We start from the raw sequence: 20797 nt of genomic DNA, 5'->3' as shown, positions 1-20797 counted from the left end.
TAAAGGAACGGAAAGAACGAAGATCTATTTTCTTATAGTAAGAAGATACCCTTTCTTCTAAGGAAAGTAGAAAAACTGAAACGAGTAAATTGCAATCGATTATTTTCAACTCAAACGATGGGACGCTCGTAATCAGTTTGTCTTAAAATTGCACTCTGGAAAAATTCTTATTTATTCACATACACTAATCCAAACCATTGTATACTCATGATTAATAGATTATAGCATGCTTCGTGCATAGGTATGTTTGTGAAGGTTTGAGTCTTACGTAAAAGAATATTTCGTTGCTCTTCCTCGTCGTATAACAGTAATATTGCTTTTGTTACGCGAGAGATGTATCGAGGGTCGCGAAAGAAATACATAGCACTCGCGATCAAACGGTTTTCACGTGTTCATCATTACTTTCAGAACGGACAAATAGGAAGCTGATGTCCTCAGAATTTCTTTGAATGTGAATATGTTCATCGAGAGGAATTTCCCAGCTGTCACGTGGTACGATCTTTGGCCGCAGTTGATTATCATCATCAAATCCCTTGCTACGTGTCCTCGAGATTGATACCAAGGCGAATCGTAGACACCATGTGCGATCTCGTTGGATCGAGACTCGAGAACGTCGCCTGCATAGGCGTAAAGGTACAGCTGTATGAGTAACGTCACCATCAGAATGACGCTTTTCATTGCACCGATGTTGTCTTTCGTGGCCAGACTGACCAGGAACACAAAACCTAATATGATAATAAAAGTAATGTATTAATTACTCTTAGTTCTGCTTTACATGAATTTGATTTAACACGGTTTAGGAAAATTCAGTCATTTAATCTTTTTTCGCGACAAGATACAGAGTAAGAATAGAAACACACCCGAACCAGCTGGCAGCTGAAACGTGCAACACAACAAACATCGCAAGAAGACTAAAAAGGAAACACCCAATAGACCTCATAAAAGATATAACTTAGAAAAAACGAAGCTGGCACCCCGCTGGGGGTAGCCACCCACATGCTATATTTATTTTTATTTTATTTTTTTTTTTCACCAATAAGATATAACACTTTACCAAATGTCCATAAGGACAAATTGTAAAAAACCAAAATAAAATATAAAAAAAAAAAATTTAATCTTTTAACAGAAAAAGTGGCGGCGTGGTCAAAATGACGCGATTTTTCATATTAATTTTATAGATCTGCGCCGGTGCATTGTTGGGATTTTTAATTTCTTATAAAATACGTGGATTAGAGTTTGCGTTTTAAATTTTGTATCGTTTCGTATATCTTCTGATTCGATTTTGTTGGTACAGGTCTTATATTCTAATCGTCGGTATTGCTGTTGTGGACAGTGCATTGGATTGTCATATATGATACTATCAATTTCATATTACAGAGAAAATGAAGAAAATAGGTAAAGAGGAAGTAACAATTTCATATTTTTACCTTCGATGCAAATTAATAAAGCGCTCATCAATAGCTGCACAAGAATGATCATATTGAAGGTTTGCTCGAGATCATTGGCCAGCATCAGGAGCTGACAGTGTCGTTTCACGAGAAATTGAAGCTTTTTGTGGTAGCCAAATTCCTGCAGCTCGAACTTGGTAAAATTCATCTTGAGAATCTCGAACTGACCACAGAGATGCATCGTTAAGCTGAAGAATAATCCATCGTTGGCGCAATGAGCAACCGCGTTGACGAAAATGTGTGTTGCCTGCAATATCAATACGCAGATCTGCTGGAGCAATGGTAGTGAGCCAAACACACAATAGGTTGCTATGAAATAATTCATTTCCAAGGAACCTTTTAGATTTGCCGATGAATTCGCCGAGTTTTGGAACATCTAAAGAGAGGTAAAGCACGTCACAGTTAAAAAATTAGGAATCGATCGTTTTACGCGAAAAAGTAATCTTCACTTTGAAGTTTTATATTTCTCTTATACGATGTACTTCTATATTACAAATATATCCAAATATACACACATGCGGCCATTAGTATCAGGACATCAGGTAATATTTAGTACAAATTTCATGTATTTGGTGGTTTTTATTTTTCAGGTATTTTATTATAGATTCGTTATGTCGTTTATTTATGTTTTATATATAATATATCTTATAGTGTAAAATACGAAATAGAATAAATTTTATTGTAGTTTCTTAATACGTGTAACGAGAAGGTGTCCTAATATTTATGGCTGTGTTTTTATACAGAGTGTACATGATGTCTAAAAACATAAAAACATCCAAAGTGTTTATTATAATAAATAGTGAATAATACAAAACCCTATTTAAATTCACTATCTGAGTTAGCATAAACATCTGCAGTCTAACGTGGAATTTAATCGAACCTTGAACGGCAGAATCTCTCCAAAGGGTAATGATTTGATGATGAAACACAATCCAGAAGCATAACCGAGATACAGTATTGTCAATGAAGCGATCCGTCCTTTTTTATAGTATTCTGTCATAATATCTTCATGACGAGAATCATTAACAGCTGACCAGTCCTTCAGAACTGAATTTATAAGAACATAAGCGTGCTTCGAATTCCGGTGCATGATCAACAGTTTCGCGAAGCCGACGATGGAGGAAAGATCCATGATGAATGCATCGATCGTGTCGTCGATGTCGAGACAGTGACGATAAACTTCCAGAGACAGGCTGTAGATAGTACTGATCTAATTACGGAAAGGATTCCTAGGAAGATCTAGCCGATCTCTGATATTCGACGATTATTTACCAGGCTTGGGCAAAGATACAAAAATAATGAATTATTTTTATTGTAGAAATAACATAAGGAAAGTAGTTTCATTTCACATATGAAGGTTAAGGTAATCATCTTCAAATAATTTTCTATCCTAATTGGGCTCTTTTAAGTAACGCGAGCTTTGTTTTAATGTTAATTTAAATTTCAAACTTTGTGTTTCAAATGTATTCAAGTTATAAATAATACAGACGATTCGTTTTATAATGGAATGGCATTTGCTCGTGCAATTGTTTTAATTTCAATTACATTTGAGTCATATGACATTGTCCTCCGACCTGTTCCGATAAACGACGTTCTATTGTTCGGTATAGTTTCGTTTAGATAAACCCCACTTATTCCAACTGAATTTTAATCACTAACTGATTAGACTAACTTTCGCTATTTGAATCTACTAATTTGAATATGAACTCCGACTGTGTGAACAAAAAATCACAGATAGTAGAAAGAATCAGCGAACTCCTATTATATAAACTATTTATACCCGACAAGTTCATATAAATGAAGCTCCACTGTATTTAAATAATGCCCAAGCCTGCTCTTTACAACGTTTTCAAACTTACTTGTATCATCATCGCGAAAATCCATCGACCAAAGGGGGATCCGTTTCTCGTGGGCCAAATACCAATTACTTTCAACACCGTCTTCTGTACTAGAAAATTCCGTACGTACTCCTCGATTGTTACCTTCTCGCGCATTTTTTGAAAACAGACTTTACTGTGAGGTATGCCTCTCAATGACACTCCTTTCTACTACTTTCGTTTATTTCGATTCGACGTATGATTTATCGTGGCGCATACACGAAGACAGTCACGCCCACTTACGTGCATACGTTCTCTTCTTTGATCTATTATTCATGCATACAGCACTCAGGAGAGTTTGAATAAACCTGTATTTTCATATAATAAAAAATGTAGAGAAACAAACCGAAATAATATGGTGGAACAGATGGTAGAAGACTGTGGTTGCAACTGTTTCCAGAAGCTTTATGGTTTTCTCAAACATGAGTACTATTAATTATTAACGAAGCGACGAATGAAGACATGACATGTTGTTTCGAAGAAATCAAAAGAGATAAAAGAATGTAGTTAATATAGAAATAACATTATGTGACATTGTAGAGCCGAGTATTCAAATTGCGTAATAGACATCGTGCATTGTTTATGAGAAATCAAGCGAGATAAAAGAACAACAGTGAAGATAATAGAGAAGAACATTTTGACATTGTAGAGCTTAGTGCATCGTAGCGAAACTCCTGTATTCCGCATCGAGTATCGGAGTTCATGATGCAAAATAGTTAGTAGTTTTTCAAGTTTAACAGCACGCTTGTGTAACTAAATGTTACCGTATTTTTTAACGCAATCGAAATTGGAGAGAAGTTACTTCAACAGCTGTACGAGTGATTTAAGGGGTGAGTTATTAATCCTCTTAACTGTCAGGGTTTTATCGAAATTGCGGGGAATATACAAGAAAGTATTGTGCTAGCTAGACAATTTGCATTAGGTCATTCGTTATCATGATGACATTGGTAAAGTTCGAAACAAAGTAAAAGTGAATGCTTATGAATGCTTATCATAGAAAACATTTGTGTGTTTTATAATTGTTATAAACATTTTGGAAAACATTGTATAAAATATTTTGGAATTTCGTTAGCACCGTAGCAGGTATAACGCATGATTGTAGAAATTACATTTATTGAAAACATGTATTTACTAAGATACAGCTTAGATAGCCATCTTAAGCATAAAATAAATATATTTTGTGCATCTATATATACCAAGATCTGTTTCAAACTTTGCCAATATAATCATGAAAATCAAATCTCGTTTCAGCATTAATGAAATTTGTGGAAGTATAGCACATAGTATTCATAAAATGTTTGTATAAGCGTTAAAATACAGTTTCATGACACTCTATGTGTCACGGGTACGAGTGTTAAGGCGTTGATAATAAAATTAAAATTATTGAAATCTTTGCACCTGACCATACAATTTCGAACTGGTTACACAGTGCGGCATGCAGTGGAGATAATCGTTAATTGAAATTGTCATTATTCGATGATATCGTCAGTCTGTAAGTAAGTAATATAAATGTAAATAATACATTGTGTTATATAGCCAATAGTTGCAGCCATATCGATCATATTTTATTCATGTCTACTCTCTCGTTTCGTTGAACAGTCTATAGATATTTGTTACTAAAAATCGAAGTGCGAAGACTACTCAAATCTTTCTCCTATGTCGATAAAGTAGGTATGCAATAGTAGCTAATCCAAAACGCTACATACAAACGACGCTGCAATACCATCTATTGGCCATTGGACGAATTATCGATTATAACAGTCTACTGAGACGATCTACTGCGCACATTCGGCTCCAAATCAATTTGATTTCGAATATTTGAAATGAATATTGAATCATCAAAAGTATAATATTTATTATTGTATTGTGCTTTATTGGACTAATACCACTTCAAGCATTTACCATTACTCGAAGCACTGAAAGGTACGACATCGAAGTTTTCAGAATACTCATGTATGTTTCCATGTTGACGATGAAAAATTTGCCAGCCTTCAAGGAAACTGGATCTTGACTTTTCATAATGATATAAATAATATCTTTTGCCATGCTTGTCGGTATATCGTACCAACTGCAGAAATACACCGAGTCACCAACGCCTTCCATTTGAAGCTTTAAATATTCGCCCACGTAGCTGTATGCAAACAATTGCACCAACAGAGTGCTCAATACTATAAATGTTTTTATCGCCATGACGATGTTTCCAACGCTCAGATCGAGAATAAATTGAAATCCTAAAAACAGATGTAAATTAATCCAACACATTGGTCGTACTTAAATAAACGTATGCCATCGGGCTTCGTGTCATTTCACTAAAAGAGGTAAGAATGTTCACCGGTTGTACAAATAAGTATACAACTCGCGAATAGTTGCACGACTAAGATAGAACTGATCGTCTCGTTCAGCATCTTGGCTAGATTTAGTAAGTAAATATGCCTCTTGATTAATACGATGAAATGTTCCATGGTTCTTTCGTTCTCGTTGCCTAGTCTATTGAAATCTAGCTTTAGAATTTCCACTTGACCGCACAGATGAAAAGTGATGCCGAAGAACAACGAATCGCTACCTAGTACATGATTTAAAGTAAATAAGCATGGTTCTTGAGCTATTCAGTGCGAATATGGGTACTTGAGCCTATCAGAAGCCAAACCTTTTGAACCAAGTTCTTCATTTTATTTTTCAAACTGAACGATTAGTATTCAACATCTGAGGTTGTAAACACACTGCATACGCAAGAAGTACAAGTCCACTGTGTAATTCCCTGATAATGTGCATTCAGTTATTCTAATATTGGCGGTCCATATTTGACACCAAATGCAATGTCTATGTAAATAAAGTGGCGAAAGATCTTGGCGTGTGGAGTTTCAATGATTTGCCATAAAGGGGCAATGTGAACAAAAGAAACATTTCATTCGACTTAAAAACATTGACCTTTATATTTTCTCCACACATTCACATACAAATGGATTAATACGGAATTATGTATTCTACTATAATACATGAAATCAAGCAAATTCGTCTAATACCTCTTTTCTAATCTCTAAGAGCAAATGAGTTATAATCGTTAATTGCGATGCAAGTTTTGGCAAACCATGCTCATTCTTATCACTCTCGTTGACATTTCAATTCATGGAAACGGTTAGTGTGGCTTCTGACAGTGCTGGATTCATTTCATATGAAAATTCATTACCTAGATTTCCAGTGCTTACTAATAGCCGCATCAGACACTCTATGATAAAAACTATAAAGTATAAATTATCCGGCATTTTTATAAGTTCCATTACATATTCGGAAGGCATAGGATAATCCGGTACACTTTCCTCCGTTACGTTAAATATATCTTCCTCTTCCACATCAGCTAGCACAGGCACAATCATGAAAAGAACCGTGGCAACATACGCGAAAATGATCACACTGCCAGACACCACTCTGCCCATATAAGCGTGCATCCTCATTATCGCCCGTTTCTCTTGGTCTTCCAAATCGTTATAATCCTTGACGGCCGAGGTAAAATTCGAAATAAGACCAGCTGGTCGAATACGAAACCACATAATCTTTGACACCGCCAAAATACCGCAGGCAATTAATAGTAGGGCGTCAAGGTTTTTTTCGGCATCGCTTCTGTCGAAGTACATCTCCGTTTGCACGATCATTAGCATTAGTAGCTACAAAAGAACAACAAATTTAAAACGTGTCAATTTTTGCTACTCAAAAGTCATATTGACGCCGCATGCAGAGAAACGACTTTCGTTCGCGTGATTTCGCTAAGATCAGATCTCTACCTTCATATTTCTTAACTGGGAAAACGAAGAGAGGCATACGATAGTAGCGATGTTGCGCGGAAGAAAAGTTGCTCGTCTGCATTTGGGCTGGTTAAATCTACATATTGGAAAGTAAAGAGTGCAATGAAGACATAAAAATTAATTTTTTAAAATTTACTTTTTAATTTACTATTATTCACATAATTTCCTTCATACAAATAGATTTATAGGAACAAGTCATTTGTCTTTCAAGAAGAACGTAAATGGTGTAGAGCAATAGTAAAATTGTGGAATTAACAAAAGATGTAACGGATTAACTTGACTTCCAAAAAGTTTATTTAACACATTCGAACAAAAGCAAATGGACAAGTAATAGAAACAAGTATTGTGGTAACTCGAAATATTCTCCCGAAATGTCAATGTGTTTTCTGAAAAAGACAATCTTCCACCGAGTATTTAATTGACATTTAAAGTTTAGTTAAATATTCAGTAAACCTTATGAAAGAAAAAGCAAACATCAATTTTGTTTCGTCAGATATGGCTTGTTTATACAAAAATATAAATATCGCTTTTAACTATTTGCCAAATAATCTATGTACTATATGGTATACAATAAAATGCTACATATATAACACTACAATTAGTTCCATTCGTTTGTCCACTTATTTTTGTTCTTGATTCTGTATAACGAAATGTAAACATATTCACATTGAAACAGTATCAAAAAAGTTACATACCATAAGAAAGATCACTATGGTGCCACGCATAGCTGAGAAGATGTCGTAGTCTTGAAGAGGCCAGGTACCTACAGGCCACGACACAATCTTCAACGGAGTCATCGCGTAAGCGAAGTCTTTACGCGATGAGGCCTTCATCCTCGCAAGATGAAGATCAACGAACAGTTCCACGCTATCGTGAATACCATCCTATTCTTTCTTCCCGCATACTAGCAAATTATATCCCTATTTGTCGGTTTATCTTTTATTCTATTGTAATTGCTCGATTATCCATTGTTCAGTAAGTTACCATTTCTACGTTACTTGCATATTTCATGGAAAATTCAGTGGGGGAGGGGTGGGCGATTACTTCGTACGTAAATATTTTATTGCCAAGTTTCCGTACGAGTAATACCGCGTTTCCTGTCGTACAGGGCCATTCGGTTTGTAAATTAGTTCGACTTTTCAAAGAATGCTAAATTTTCATAGCAAGTTGTTGAATTACTTGTTGTGTTTCGAAAATTGGTCTGTATTTTCACAGAATATTCAACTTTCATAGTAAACTATTAGAATAGGGTTGTAGCGATATGTAAGTAAACGCATAGAACGATGATCTATTTTCTTATAGTAAGAAGATAGCCTTTCTTCTAAGGAAAGTGCTAGAACTGAAAACGTCTAAATTGCAATCGATTATTCTCAACGCAGGCAAAGGGTACGATCGTGATCGGTGTTTCTCAAAATTGCACTAAAATTACTTATTTATTCGCATACATCGATGCAAACGATTGTATACTCAGTGTCAACAGACTAAATCATGCTTCGCGCGTAGTTATTTTTGTGAATGTTTGAATTTTACGTAAGAGAAAATTTCGTTACTCTTCTTCGTCGAGTAACAGTAACATTGCTTTTATTTGTGCGACAGGTTACCAAGCGTAATTCTCAAAAGGAATGTAGTAAACTTTTGCATAACATCCTAAAATCGACAATATTGGGCAAACCAAATGTTCATCGAGGGAGCAATCAGTGCTACGGATAGATACGGCCTGCCATTTCGCCGGACGTAGAAAAAGACAGAGCGAGTGATCCAAAAATTCGACATTATCAAGAAATCGGTGAGACAAAGTTTTATTAAATTCTTTTTTCTCGAATAAAACTTTTATCCATGTAATTGTGAGGATTTCTTAATTAGAGCAAAATAAGTCACGTCGTATATCGGAGCACATTTGCTCATTTAGTAAATTTAACTTTATTTCTTTCGTCTATTACATACTTGTAAACGTAATTTAAATTATATTGTGTTCGGTGTTATTTCAGTCAGAAAAATCTCACAACTACGTTAGCAAATATATAATATGAAAGATGTCAAGAATATAAAAATTCCATTATTGAATTAGTAATATCCGATGGAACAGGTTACATTATTAATCCCTCGTACTTCGCGATGTGTCGGGGGAACACTAGAACCCCAAGCGGGAAACTCACCCCAGTGCAATGGGGGAGATGACGATGGAGTGCTCAACGAGGGAGCCTTAGCGGGTGTTTGGCTTGCTGTATGGAAGTCTACTATATATATGTAGCACTTGCGATCAATGATTTTCACGTGTATTTCTTTGAAAGTGGATGTGTTCATCGAGAAGAATTTCTCAGCTGTTACGTGGATGGACAAGTTCACACGGTTGATACTATTAGTGTTAAATCCGTTGCTATGTTCTCAAGGTTGATAACAGGATAAATTACAAACTCTTTGAATCGAGGCTCGCGGGTATCGCCTGTGTGGGCGTAAAGGTAGAATTGTATAAGCAACGTTACCATCAGAACAAACCTTTGCAATTCACCGATGTTTTCCCTTGTGCTCAGATACACCACGATCAGTAAAGCAGATTTTTCATAGAATACACAGGATACGGTGATCAAAGTAATATGCCAATTATACGTGAACTTAATTTGACAGTTTAGAGGAAGCTAGTATTTGACCCTTCAACAAAAGAAGTAACAAAGTGGTCAAAATGGTAAATATGTACTTTTCATAATCATTTTATAGATTTTAGGACCTTGAATGATTCTTTATAAAATATATGGGTAAAAGTGTTTTGAATTATGTATTTTTTCGTATATCTTCCATTCTGGTGTCTTTGGTATAAATTTTATATCTTAATCGTCGAAAATCCTCCATCTGCTAAAGCGTTTTTACGATGAAAGGATGCAAAGATTAGTAAAACCGAAGTACATAGTAGTGTACACGTTAAAACCGAATATACTGTATAAAGGTGCATGTTATCCCAATTACCGCATGCTGACAATTCGACTTATGCACGTAGCATTTCATTGCTGTCAGTTATGCGATGGGACAAATTTTCTTTCGAGAGTTCAACAAAGGAAGATTCTTTCGTAGCTATTGACTTCATCATTGTCGACGATCGGGACGAATATAATTTTCCTACGTTCGCAATAACAATTCGGAGAGGCTACAAGAAACACTCAGATCTTTTCTAGTAATTTCACAGCCTGAGCCATAAAGTTCCATTCAATGTCAAGTCGTCACGTCAATCCTGTCTTTAGTCAATGGCTACACACAAAAGACACTTGATCGTAACAGCTTACTGAGACTATCTACTACGTACATTCAACTCTAAATGAATTTGAAACGATTATTGAATCACAGAAAGTATAATATTTAATATTTTATTCTGCTTTATTATATTAATAACATTTCAAGGATTTACCATTACTCGAAGGACTGAAAGATACGACATCGATGTTTTCAGAATATTCATATACGTTTCCATATTGACGATAAAGAATTTCCCAGCTTTCAAGGAAACTGGATCTTGGCTTCTCATAATGACAAAAACAATACCTTTTGCTATATTTTTCGGTACATGATACCAGCTGCAGAAGTACACAGAGTCACCGACGCTTTCCATTTGACGCTTTAAATATTCACCCACGTAACTGTATGCAAACAATTGAACCAACAGACAGCTCATTACTATAAATGTTTTCATCGCCATGACTATGTTTCCAATGCTCAGTTCGAGAATAAATTGAAATCCTAAAAACAGATACAAATCGTTCAAACACATTAATCGTTTTTAAATAAATTTATACCATTGAGTTTTCATATGATTTCATTAAATGAGGTAGAAGTGTTCACCCGTTGTACAAATAAGTATACAACTCGTGAATAGTTGCACAACCAAGACAAAGCTGATCGTCTCGTTCAGCATCTTGGCTAAGTTCAGTAAGTAAATATGCCTCTTGATTAATACGATGAAATGTTCCATCGTTCTTTCATTCTCGTTGCTCAGTTTATTGAATTCCAGCTTCAAAATTTCTACCTGGCCGCACAGGTGAAAAATGATACCGAAGAGCAACGAATCGCTTCCTAATCCATATTTCAAATTGAATGAACAAGATTCTTGCGCTACTCTGAGCAAATATGTGTATATGTATCTTTCAGAAGCTAAACTGATCAATTCCATTCTTTATCGCGTTCTTAATTTAATTGACCAAAACGAATAATTAATTTCAATATCTGGAGATATAACTCCAACTCTTCAAATTCTTCATTATACTTTGTGTTATACCGAGCCTAGGGTTTATTTTCAATATAGAGTACCATATTTATGTAAGTAAAATTGCGAAGAAAATCGTACGTCAAGTCTTAAGGACTGATTGTAAGAAGCCAACGCAAATAAAAAAAAACAGTTGATTGCATTTGAAAAATAATGTTAATCTTTCTTCTTCATTGAAATCTATGGATTAATTAGCATGGCTTCTGACAATGGGTGATGCATTGGACACAGCGATTCATTACCTAAATTTCCAGTGCTGGTGAATATCAGCATCAAGTACTCTATGATAAAAACCATAAAGTACAAATTATCCGGCAATTGTATAACGGCCATTACACATTCGGAAGGTATAGGGTAATCCGTTGTACTTTCTTCTGTTACGTTAACTATATCCTTTTCTTCATCTCCAGCCAGCATAGGAATGGTCATGTAAAGAGTGGAGCCGATGTACGAAGAAAATATCACACTAGCAGATGCTACTCTGCCTATATAAGCGTGTCTTCGTACTATCAATCGTTTGTCCTGACCCTCCAATTCTTCATAATCCTTAACCGCAGAGGTAAAATTCGAAATAAGGCCACCAGGTCGAATACGAAACCATATAATTTTTGACAAAGCTACAACGCCGCTTGTAATTAATATCAAAGCGTCCACGGTTTTTCCAGCGTCGCCGCTGTCTAAGTATATTTCCATTTGCAAGATGGCTAGCATTAGCAACTGTAAAAGAACGAAAATTCTTAAAAGCGCCAATTTCAGCTATCCATTAGGCTCGCAAATTAATAAAGTAAAAAGAGCGATGAAATTAATGAAATTTGCTTCTTTAATTTACCTTTGAATTCACTATTATTTACACAATCCGCTTGTTACAAATAAATCGATAGAAATAAATTTTTATGAAGAACGCAAATAATATACAGTAATAATGAAATTGTGGAATTAACAAAACGTGGATGAATTCGGATTGTAGAAAGTTCATTTAACACGTTCGCGTTAAGATAAGTGGAAATATAAATCAATGAAGATTCGTCAAATATGTCTTGTTTATACGAAAATGTAAATTTCGATTGTTTACTAAATAATTTTTGAATAAAATTTAAGAATGTAACACTAGAACTGGTTCCACTTGTTTGTCCATTTATTTTTATCCCGAATTCTATATGGTTGCTAGCAAATATGTTAATTTCAGCTAGTCAAAAGTCATATTGACGCTGCATGCAGAGAAACGACTTTCGTTCGCGTGATTTCGCTAAGATCAGATCTCTACCTTCATATTTCTTAACTGGGAAAATGAAGAGAGGCATACGATAGTAGCGATGTTGCGCGGAAGAAAAGTTGCTCGTCTGCATTTGGGCTGGTTAAATCTACATATTGGAAAGTAAAGAGTGCAATGAAGACATAAAAATGAATTTTTTAAAATTTACTTTTTAATTTACTATTATTCACATAATTTCCTTCATACAAATAGATTTATAGGAACAAGTCATTTGTCTTTCAAGAAGAACGTAAATGGTGTAGAGTAATAGCAAAATTGTGGGATTAACAAAAATGTAGCACATTAACTTGACTTCCAGAAAGTTTATTTAACACATTCGAACAAAAGCAAATGGACAAGTAGTAGAAACAAGTATTGTGGTAACTCGAAATATTCTCCCGAAATGTCAATGTGTTTTCTGAAAAAGACAATCTTCCACCGAGTATTTAATTGACATTTAAAGTTTAGTTAAATATTCAGCAAACCTTATGAAAGAAAAAGCAAACATCAATTTTGTTTCGTCAGATATGGCTTGTTTATACAGAAATATAAATATCGCTTTTAATTATTTGCTAAATAATCTATGTACTATATGGTATACAATAAAATGCTACATATATAACACTACAATTAGTTCCATTCGTTTGTCCACTTATTTTTGTTCTTGATTCTGTATAACGAAATGTAAACATATTCACATCGAAACAGTTTCACAAAAATTTCATACCACAAGAGAGATCACAATGATGCCACGCATAGCGGAGAAGATACCGTAATTTTGAAGAGGCCAGGTACCAACAGGCCACGATACGATCTTCATCGGTGTCATCGCGTAAGCGAAGTCTTTCCTCGACGACTCCTTCATCCTCAAAAAGGAAGTTCGAGAAATAATTCTACGTCGACGCGAGTGCCGTCCCTTTCTTTCTTCCCATATATTAACAAATTGTGTGTATTTTCTTATCTTTTATTTTACTGTAATCGCTCAATTATCTGTCGTCCAATAAGTTACCAATTCTATGTCACGTGCACATTTGCAAGGAAATTCCAGTGGTAGTTACTTCGCAGGTAAATACGTTATTGCCGATCTGCAGTACGATTAATACTACATTTTCCGTCGTTCAGCACCTTCCGTTTCGAAAATTGGTCTCTGAAGACTATTCAACTTCTATGGTAAATTGTTAAATAGATCATTCGTTTCGAAAATTGGTCTGTGTTTGCAAAGAATATTTAACTTTCATGCAAACTATTAGATGCGAGTTGCAACGGTATGTAAGTAAATGTAAAAAACGAAAATCTATTTTCTTATAGTAAGAAGATACCCTATGCTACAGGGAAAGTAGTAGAAGTGAAACGTCTAAATTGCAATCGATTATGTTTGAACGCAAGCGAAGGGTAAGATCGTGTTCGGAATTTCTCAAAATTGCATCAAAATTACTTATTTACTCACATGCATCGATCCAAACAGTTGTATACTCAGTGTTCAACAGATGAAGTGTGCTCCGTGCATATTTATTTGCGTGAAAGTTTGCGTCTTACGTGAGAGAAAATATCGTTGCTCTTCTTCGCTGAATGAGAGTAATATCGCCTTTGTTGCTTCAGGGATTACAAAGGGCAATTCCTGGGAGGAATGCAGTAAATTTCAACACAGCACTCCAAAATTGGATTCAAACCAAATTATCCATCGAGGAAAGAATCGGTGCAAGGGATGAATATGGTGTAGCATTTTGTCGGATTTAAAAAGAGAGGACGAGTAAGAAAGTGGTCTGAAAATCGGATTTATCAAAAAGTCATATTTTACACAGCTGTTGGAGTAACCTCATCATCAAGGTGAAACTTTTTTATACACCGACGCTTGTGCTCTCTCGTGCTCAAGCAAACCAGGAACACGAAATCTGGTTTGGAATACAATACACAGGGTGCGGTGATGAAGGTAATATACTAATTATACTTGTTTTTACACGAATTTGATTTGATAGAGTTTAGAAAATACTAGACATTTAACTCTCTTACAGTAGAAGTAGCAGGGTGATGAAAGTGACAAATTTATAATTTATCAGTAATAATTATATAGATTTTGAGATTTTAAGCGAGTCTTAATACTGACTTAATACTGACTCCTGGCAATGAGTACTTGGGAGAATTCATCCTTAAGCTGAAGAATAATCCGCCATTGGCCCAATCAGCGATTACATTGGCGACATTACACATTGTCTGCAATGCCAATACGCAAATATGATGAGGCAAAGTTAGCAAAATAGGCAGTATATTGTCATCAAGTAGTTCAATTTCAAGGGATTGTTAAGAACTATCTATGGGTCCACCGAGTGTTAAAAGATCTGAAAAGAAGTAAGGCACATCAGTTAGATGATTAGAAACCAATCGATTGCACCAAATTATTATAATTCTTTTATGCAATGTATTTCTACATTTGAAACATTATATAAATTTGTCTTATGATGTAAGATACTGAATGGAGTAAGATTCGTGATAATGTTACAATCAACTTAACGAGTATTTACGAAACCAGACACTATTATAGGATTAGCCTTTCAGTGACACACCTCTACTTTCGTTTACTTACTTCGATTTGACGTACGATTTATCCTAGTGCGCACACGAAAACATTTACGCCCACTTACGTGCATACATCCCCTTCTTTGATCTGTTTCACAAAATGAAATTTTCTTCTTGAATGCCTCTGTCTGAGGTATGTTTATATGTAACCATATACGTGTGCCGTGCTTGTACAAAAGAGACCCTTTTTGTTTCCCATGTGGATTTTCATGTGGAGAGTCGGCTTTTGTTGTATTCCTATTCCTTGATCACAGTGTAATACAAATGAACTTTAGTTTTTTTTTTTTTTTTCGGAGTTATTAGGGACGCAAACAACCATGTAATGTAACGTCTATCCTGTTCCTGGTCAGTGGCTATAAACAAACGATGCTGCAATAACATCTATCGAAAATTGCGTGGATCATTGACCCTAACAGTCTACTGAGACGATCTACTGCGCACATTCGATTCCAAAATGATTTGATTTCGAGTATACGAAATGACTATTAAAACACCAGAAGGAAAATATTTTATATTTCATTGTACTTTATTAGGTTCATACCACTTCAAGCATTTACCATTACTCGAAGAACTGAAAGATACGACATAGAAGTTTTCAGAATACTCATATACGTTTCCATATTGACGATAAAGAAATTGCCAGCCTTCAAGAACACTGGATATTGAGCTCTCATAATAACATAAATAATATCTTTTGCCATACTTTTCGATACATCATACCAGTTGCAGAAATACATAGAGTCACTGATATCTTTCATTTGGCGCGTTAAATAATCGCCCACATAACTGTATGCAAATAGTTGCACTAACATAGCGTTCAGAACTATAAATCCTTTCACCGTCATCACTATGTTTCCGGTGCTCAGATCGAGAATAAGTTGAAATCCTAAAAATAAATGAACAGAATATATATTAATTGTATTCAATTATTCTTATACCAGGCTTCGTGTTATTTTATTAAGCGAGATAAGAACGCCTACCGGTTGTACAAATAAGTACACAACTGGAAAGTAGTTGCATAACCAAGATAGAGCTAATTGTATCGTTCAACATCTGGGTTAGATTCAATAAGTAAATGTGCCTCTTGATTAACACGATGAAACGTTCCATTGTTCTTTCGTTCTTGTTACCTAGTCTATTGAACTCCAATTTCAGAATTTCTACCTGTCCGCACAGGTGAAAAATAATACCGAAGAACAACGTATCGCTACCTAATTCATATTTCACACCGAATAAGCAAGATTCTTGCGCTACTGTGGGTAAGTATCTGTATATATACCTTTCAGAAGCCAAACTGATCAATTCCATTTTTTATCGCGTTCTTAATTTCATTGTCCAAAACGAATAATTAATTTCCACATCTGGAGGTATAAGCACAAAAGATACACGTCCAACTCTTCAAATTTCTCATTATATTTTGCGTTATACTGAGCCTAGGGTTTATTTTCAATATAGAGTACCATATTTATTTAAATTAAATTGTGAAGAAAATCGTACGTCAAGTCTTAAGGACTGATTGTAAGAAGCCAACGCAAATAAAAAAAAAAAACAGTTGATTGCATTTAAAAAATGACGTTAATCTTTCTTCTTCATTAAAATCTATGGATTAATTAGCATGGTTTCTGACAATGGGTGATTCATTGGACACGTGATTCATTACCTAGATTTCCAGTGCTCGTGAATAACATCATCAAGTACTGTATGATAAAAATCATAAAGAACAAATTATCCGGCAATTGTATAACGGCTATTACACATTCGGAAGGGATAGGGTAATCCGTCATACTTTTTTTCGTTACGTTAACTATATGTATTTCTTCATCTCCAGACAGCATAGGGATAGTCAAGTAAAGAGTCGAGCCGATGCACGAAGAAAATATCACACTAGCAGACACCAGTCTACCCATATAAGCGTGCCTTCGCATTATCACTCGTTTCTCTTGATCTTTCAGTTCGTTATAATCTTTAATCGCCGAGATAAAATTCGAAACAAGGCCATCAGGCTGAATACGAAAACGTATGATCTTTGATAACGCCAAAATGCCGCAGGTACTTAATAGTAGAGCGTCTAGATTCTTCTTGGCGTCGCTACTGTCTAAATACAACTCCATTTGCACGATGATCAGCATGAGTAGCTATAAAACAACGACAATTTTCAAACACGTCGAATTCAGTCACTCAGAGTTCACATTGATTAGGTTCACAAATTGAAAAATAAAAAGTGCGATGAAATTATTGATATTTGCTTTTTTAATTTATGCCGAATTCACTATTATTTACATGCAATGAGAAAATTATTCTATGCTGTAAGAAAATTTATAAAAATACGTCAGGTGTCTTCCCAGGAGAATACAAATAATGTGTAGTAATCGCAAAATTATTGAAGTAACAGTACGTGGAGCGGATCAATCAATTTTAACATGTTTGCACAAAAGTAAGTGGATAAGTAGGAGGAGTAACTGTCACTGTAGTTACGTTAAATACGACTTGTTATTTCCTGTTATTTCCTGAATAATCTATGTACTGTAATAATAAGCAACAAAAAGGATGTAAGTGCACAACATTAACTGGTTCCACTTGCTTGCCCACTTAATTTGTCCCCGATTCTATATAGCTGGTAGCCAACGTGACAACTTCGAAACAGAATCACAAAAATTTCATACCAGAAGTAAAATCGCGATTATGGCACGTATAGCAGAGAAGATATCGTACACTTGAAGAGGCCAGGTTCCTACAGGCCACGACATGATCTTCAACGGAGTCATCGCGTAAGCGAAATCTTCATCCGACGACTCTTTCATCCTTACAGAATGAGGATTGACAAGTAATTCCATGTAATCGTGAATATCTTTCCTTTCTTTCTTCCAACATACTAACAAATTGTATCTCTATTTTTCGGTTTATCTTTTATTCTGCTGTAATCATTCAATTATATCTGCTACCCAGTCAATTACCATTTCTACTTCAACCGCACATTTCCAAGAAAATTCAAGTGGCGATGGTTACTTCATAGATAAATACTTTATTGCCATACTTCTGCGCGAGTAATACCGCGTTTTCTTCTGTTCGGTGTCATCCGTTTCGAAAATTGGTCTGCGTCCTCAAGGGATATTCAATTTTTATTACAAATTATCAGTGTAAGGTTGCAACGGTATGTAAGTAAACGCAAAGAAGGAGGATCTATTTTCTTATAGCAAGCAAATACCCTTTCTTTTAAGTAATGTGGGAAACTTGAAACGTTTAACTTATGATCGATACAATAGATTATATTCAACGTAAGCAAAGACTGTGATCGTAATTTCGTGATCTCGAAATTGCTCTAAATTGACTTATTTATTCGCATACATAACTAGTGTTTAACAGATTATAATACGTAGATATGTTTCATACGTAGATAGGTTTGTGAAAGTCTTGCGTAAGAGAATATGTTGCTGCTGTTTCTGCAGAGCAGCTGTAATATCGTCTTTGTTACGCAAGGGTTTACCAAGAATAGCTCCCACTAGACGTAGGAAAGAACAGTGCGAATGGTAGAAAAAATGGCCTGAAAGTCGGCTAGATCAGAAAATCGGTGAAACAAAACTAACGTTGAATGAAAATAATTTTTGTTGAATAAAACTGTTACCAAAGAAATAACGGTGTTCTTCTGGCTGAAATAAAATCAAACACGATATAATTTGCGGCATATGTGCTTATTTAGTGAACATAACATATGTTCTTTCATCTGTTACATGTGTGTGAACGCGATTAATGATAAACTATATCGTATTCGATCTTATTTTAAATAGGGTAATGGCGCAAATACATTAGAAAAGTTCAATTTGAAAAAAGAACACAAATAAAAAAGTTTCATCTTTAAACTAATAATGTTTCATGGATCAGGTAACAGTACTCAGCCGTCGAACTTCACGATGTGTTTAAAGGGAACATTAGATCCCCAAGCGGAAAACACCCTCCAGTACCGTGGTGGGGATGACAACCGACTGCAGAACAAGGGAGTCTGGGAGTCTTGTCGTGTGCTTGGTGTCGTACGGGAATTCACTGCATATATACGTAGCACTTGCGACCGATGGTTTCTACGTATCCATCATTACTTTCAAAATGGACAAATAAGAAGCTCACGTCTTCGGTATTTCTTTGAAAGTGAATGTATTCATCAGGAGGAACTTCCCAGCTGTCACGTGGATCGTCAAGTCTCCACGGTTAATTGTTAGTGTCAGATCGCTTGCCACGTGCTCGAGGTTGATACTAGGACGTGATACTAGAAGTATAGATGGCTTACGCTATGCTTGGTTCGAGATTAAGAGGATGAGACTCGACAGCATCGGCTGCATAGACGTAAAGGCACCATACTATGAGCAACGTCAGCATCAGGGCGAAACTTTCAAGGTAATATACTGATTAGACCTGTCTTTGTTTTTACATGATTTTGAGTTGACACAATTTAGAAGGAAGAAATCGTTTAAACATTTTACAGTAGAAACTGAATGTTGTTCAATGTGATCAATTTACGATTTTTCATAATTTTGTAGATTTTGGGATTTTGAATGTATCGTTTATAAAGTATATGGATAAAAACATATCTTGAATTGTCATATTTATTTTATACAATGTACTTTTACATTCGAAATATGTTTATCAAAATTATATATACTGCCGTAAATATGAAGGGAGTAGCTGATATTTAGTATAAATTGTATCCTTTTCATTGCATTTGTTTTCTAAATACTTTGTCAGTCAACTCAATTCTATTATAAATATCTTACATAAAATACGTACATGGTGTGAGACACTAAGTTGATGAAAATTTGTTATATATTAATTTGTTATGTACTGTTGTTTATTGGTTATTTGTTAATAGATGTAACGGGTTTCTGCTATACAGTAGAACTGCGTTTATATAATTTTTATTTATTTGAACTAAATGTTAGTCAATGGTTATTTGAAAAACTTTCGCTAATTGAATCTATTAATTTGAATTCTTATTATATGAACGAAACAACGTAGGTAGTGGGAAGAATCAGTGAACTTCTAATCTATAAACTATTTTTACCCGACAAGTTTATATAAATAAAGTTTCACTATATTTAAGTAATACCCAAGTCAGCATTTTACCACGCTTTCAAACGTACTCGCGTCGTCATTACGAAAATCCATCGAACAAAGGAAGATCCATCTCTCGTAGACCAAATATCAACTACCTTCAGCACCGTTTCCTACATCTTTCCGAAATCAGACTCTACTATAAAGTTTGCTACTGAATGGCACTCCTCTACTTTCGTTGGCTTCGATGCAACGTACGATTTATCGTGGCGCGCACATGAAGGCAGTCACGCTCGCTTGCTTGCATATGTTCTCTTCTTTCATCTATTATTCACGCATACAATATTGAAGAAAGTCCGTTATAAATCAATATTTTCGTGCGAATAAAATTATACAGACATAATACGAAATTTTGTAGGAGAGAGTGAAGTGTTGCTGATGATGATTATAACTTTAAGGCCTTTTCAAACTTGAATACTATTAACAATGGACGAAGCGAATAGAATTATAGACACGACACGTTGTCTTCTAGAAATAAAACAGAATTAAAGGATAAA

The 20797-nt window shown here is 35.1% G+C and overlaps 3 protein-coding genes across 3 annotated transcripts; all 3 read right to left on the bottom strand.

Annotated features, from left to right (window-relative positions):
- Positions 1-148: 148 nt before the first annotated feature.
- On the bottom strand, positions 149-1820 carry LOC132912061 (odorant receptor 47a-like). The gene is made up of 3 exons (XM_060969170.1): positions 1376-1820; positions 759-766; positions 149-725 (listed from the first exon to the last, which is right to left on the bottom strand). Exons 1-3 carry the CDS (start codon positions 1771-1773, stop codon positions 385-387), a joined length of 747 nt encoding a protein of 248 aa, XP_060825153.1. The 5' UTR covers positions 1774-1820; the 3' UTR covers positions 149-384.
- A 3254-nt stretch (positions 1821-5074) lies between these two features.
- LOC132912060 (uncharacterized) lies at positions 5075-13541 on the bottom strand. The gene is made up of 8 exons (XM_060969169.1): positions 13354-13541; positions 11617-12091; positions 10954-11184; positions 10514-10851; positions 7821-8009; positions 6513-6987; positions 5658-5888; positions 5075-5556 (listed from the first exon to the last, which is right to left on the bottom strand). Exons 1-8 carry the CDS (start codon positions 13489-13491, stop codon positions 5216-5218), a joined length of 2418 nt encoding a protein of 805 aa, XP_060825152.1. The 5' UTR covers positions 13492-13541; the 3' UTR covers positions 5075-5215.
- A 1967-nt stretch (positions 13542-15508) lies between these two features.
- On the bottom strand, positions 15509-18001 carry LOC132911590 (odorant receptor 13a-like). Its single transcript, XM_060968292.1, has 4 exons — positions 17864-18001; positions 16861-17335; positions 16181-16411; positions 15509-16086 (listed from the first exon to the last, which is right to left on the bottom strand). The coding sequence occupies exons 1-4, from the start codon at positions 17999-18001 to the stop codon at positions 15746-15748; spliced, it is 1185 nt and encodes a 394-aa protein (XP_060824275.1). The 3' UTR covers positions 15509-15745.
- Positions 18002-20797: the final 2796 nt, after the last annotated feature.

Source organism: Bombus pascuorum, chromosome 11 (genome assembly GCF_905332965.1).
Source record: "Bombus pascuorum chromosome 11, iyBomPasc1.1, whole genome shotgun sequence".
Taxonomy (NCBI): Eukaryota; Metazoa; Arthropoda; class Insecta; order Hymenoptera; family Apidae; genus Bombus; species Bombus pascuorum.
Note: the sequence above shows the minus strand (reverse complement) of the source record. Positions and strands in the feature narration are given on the sequence as shown.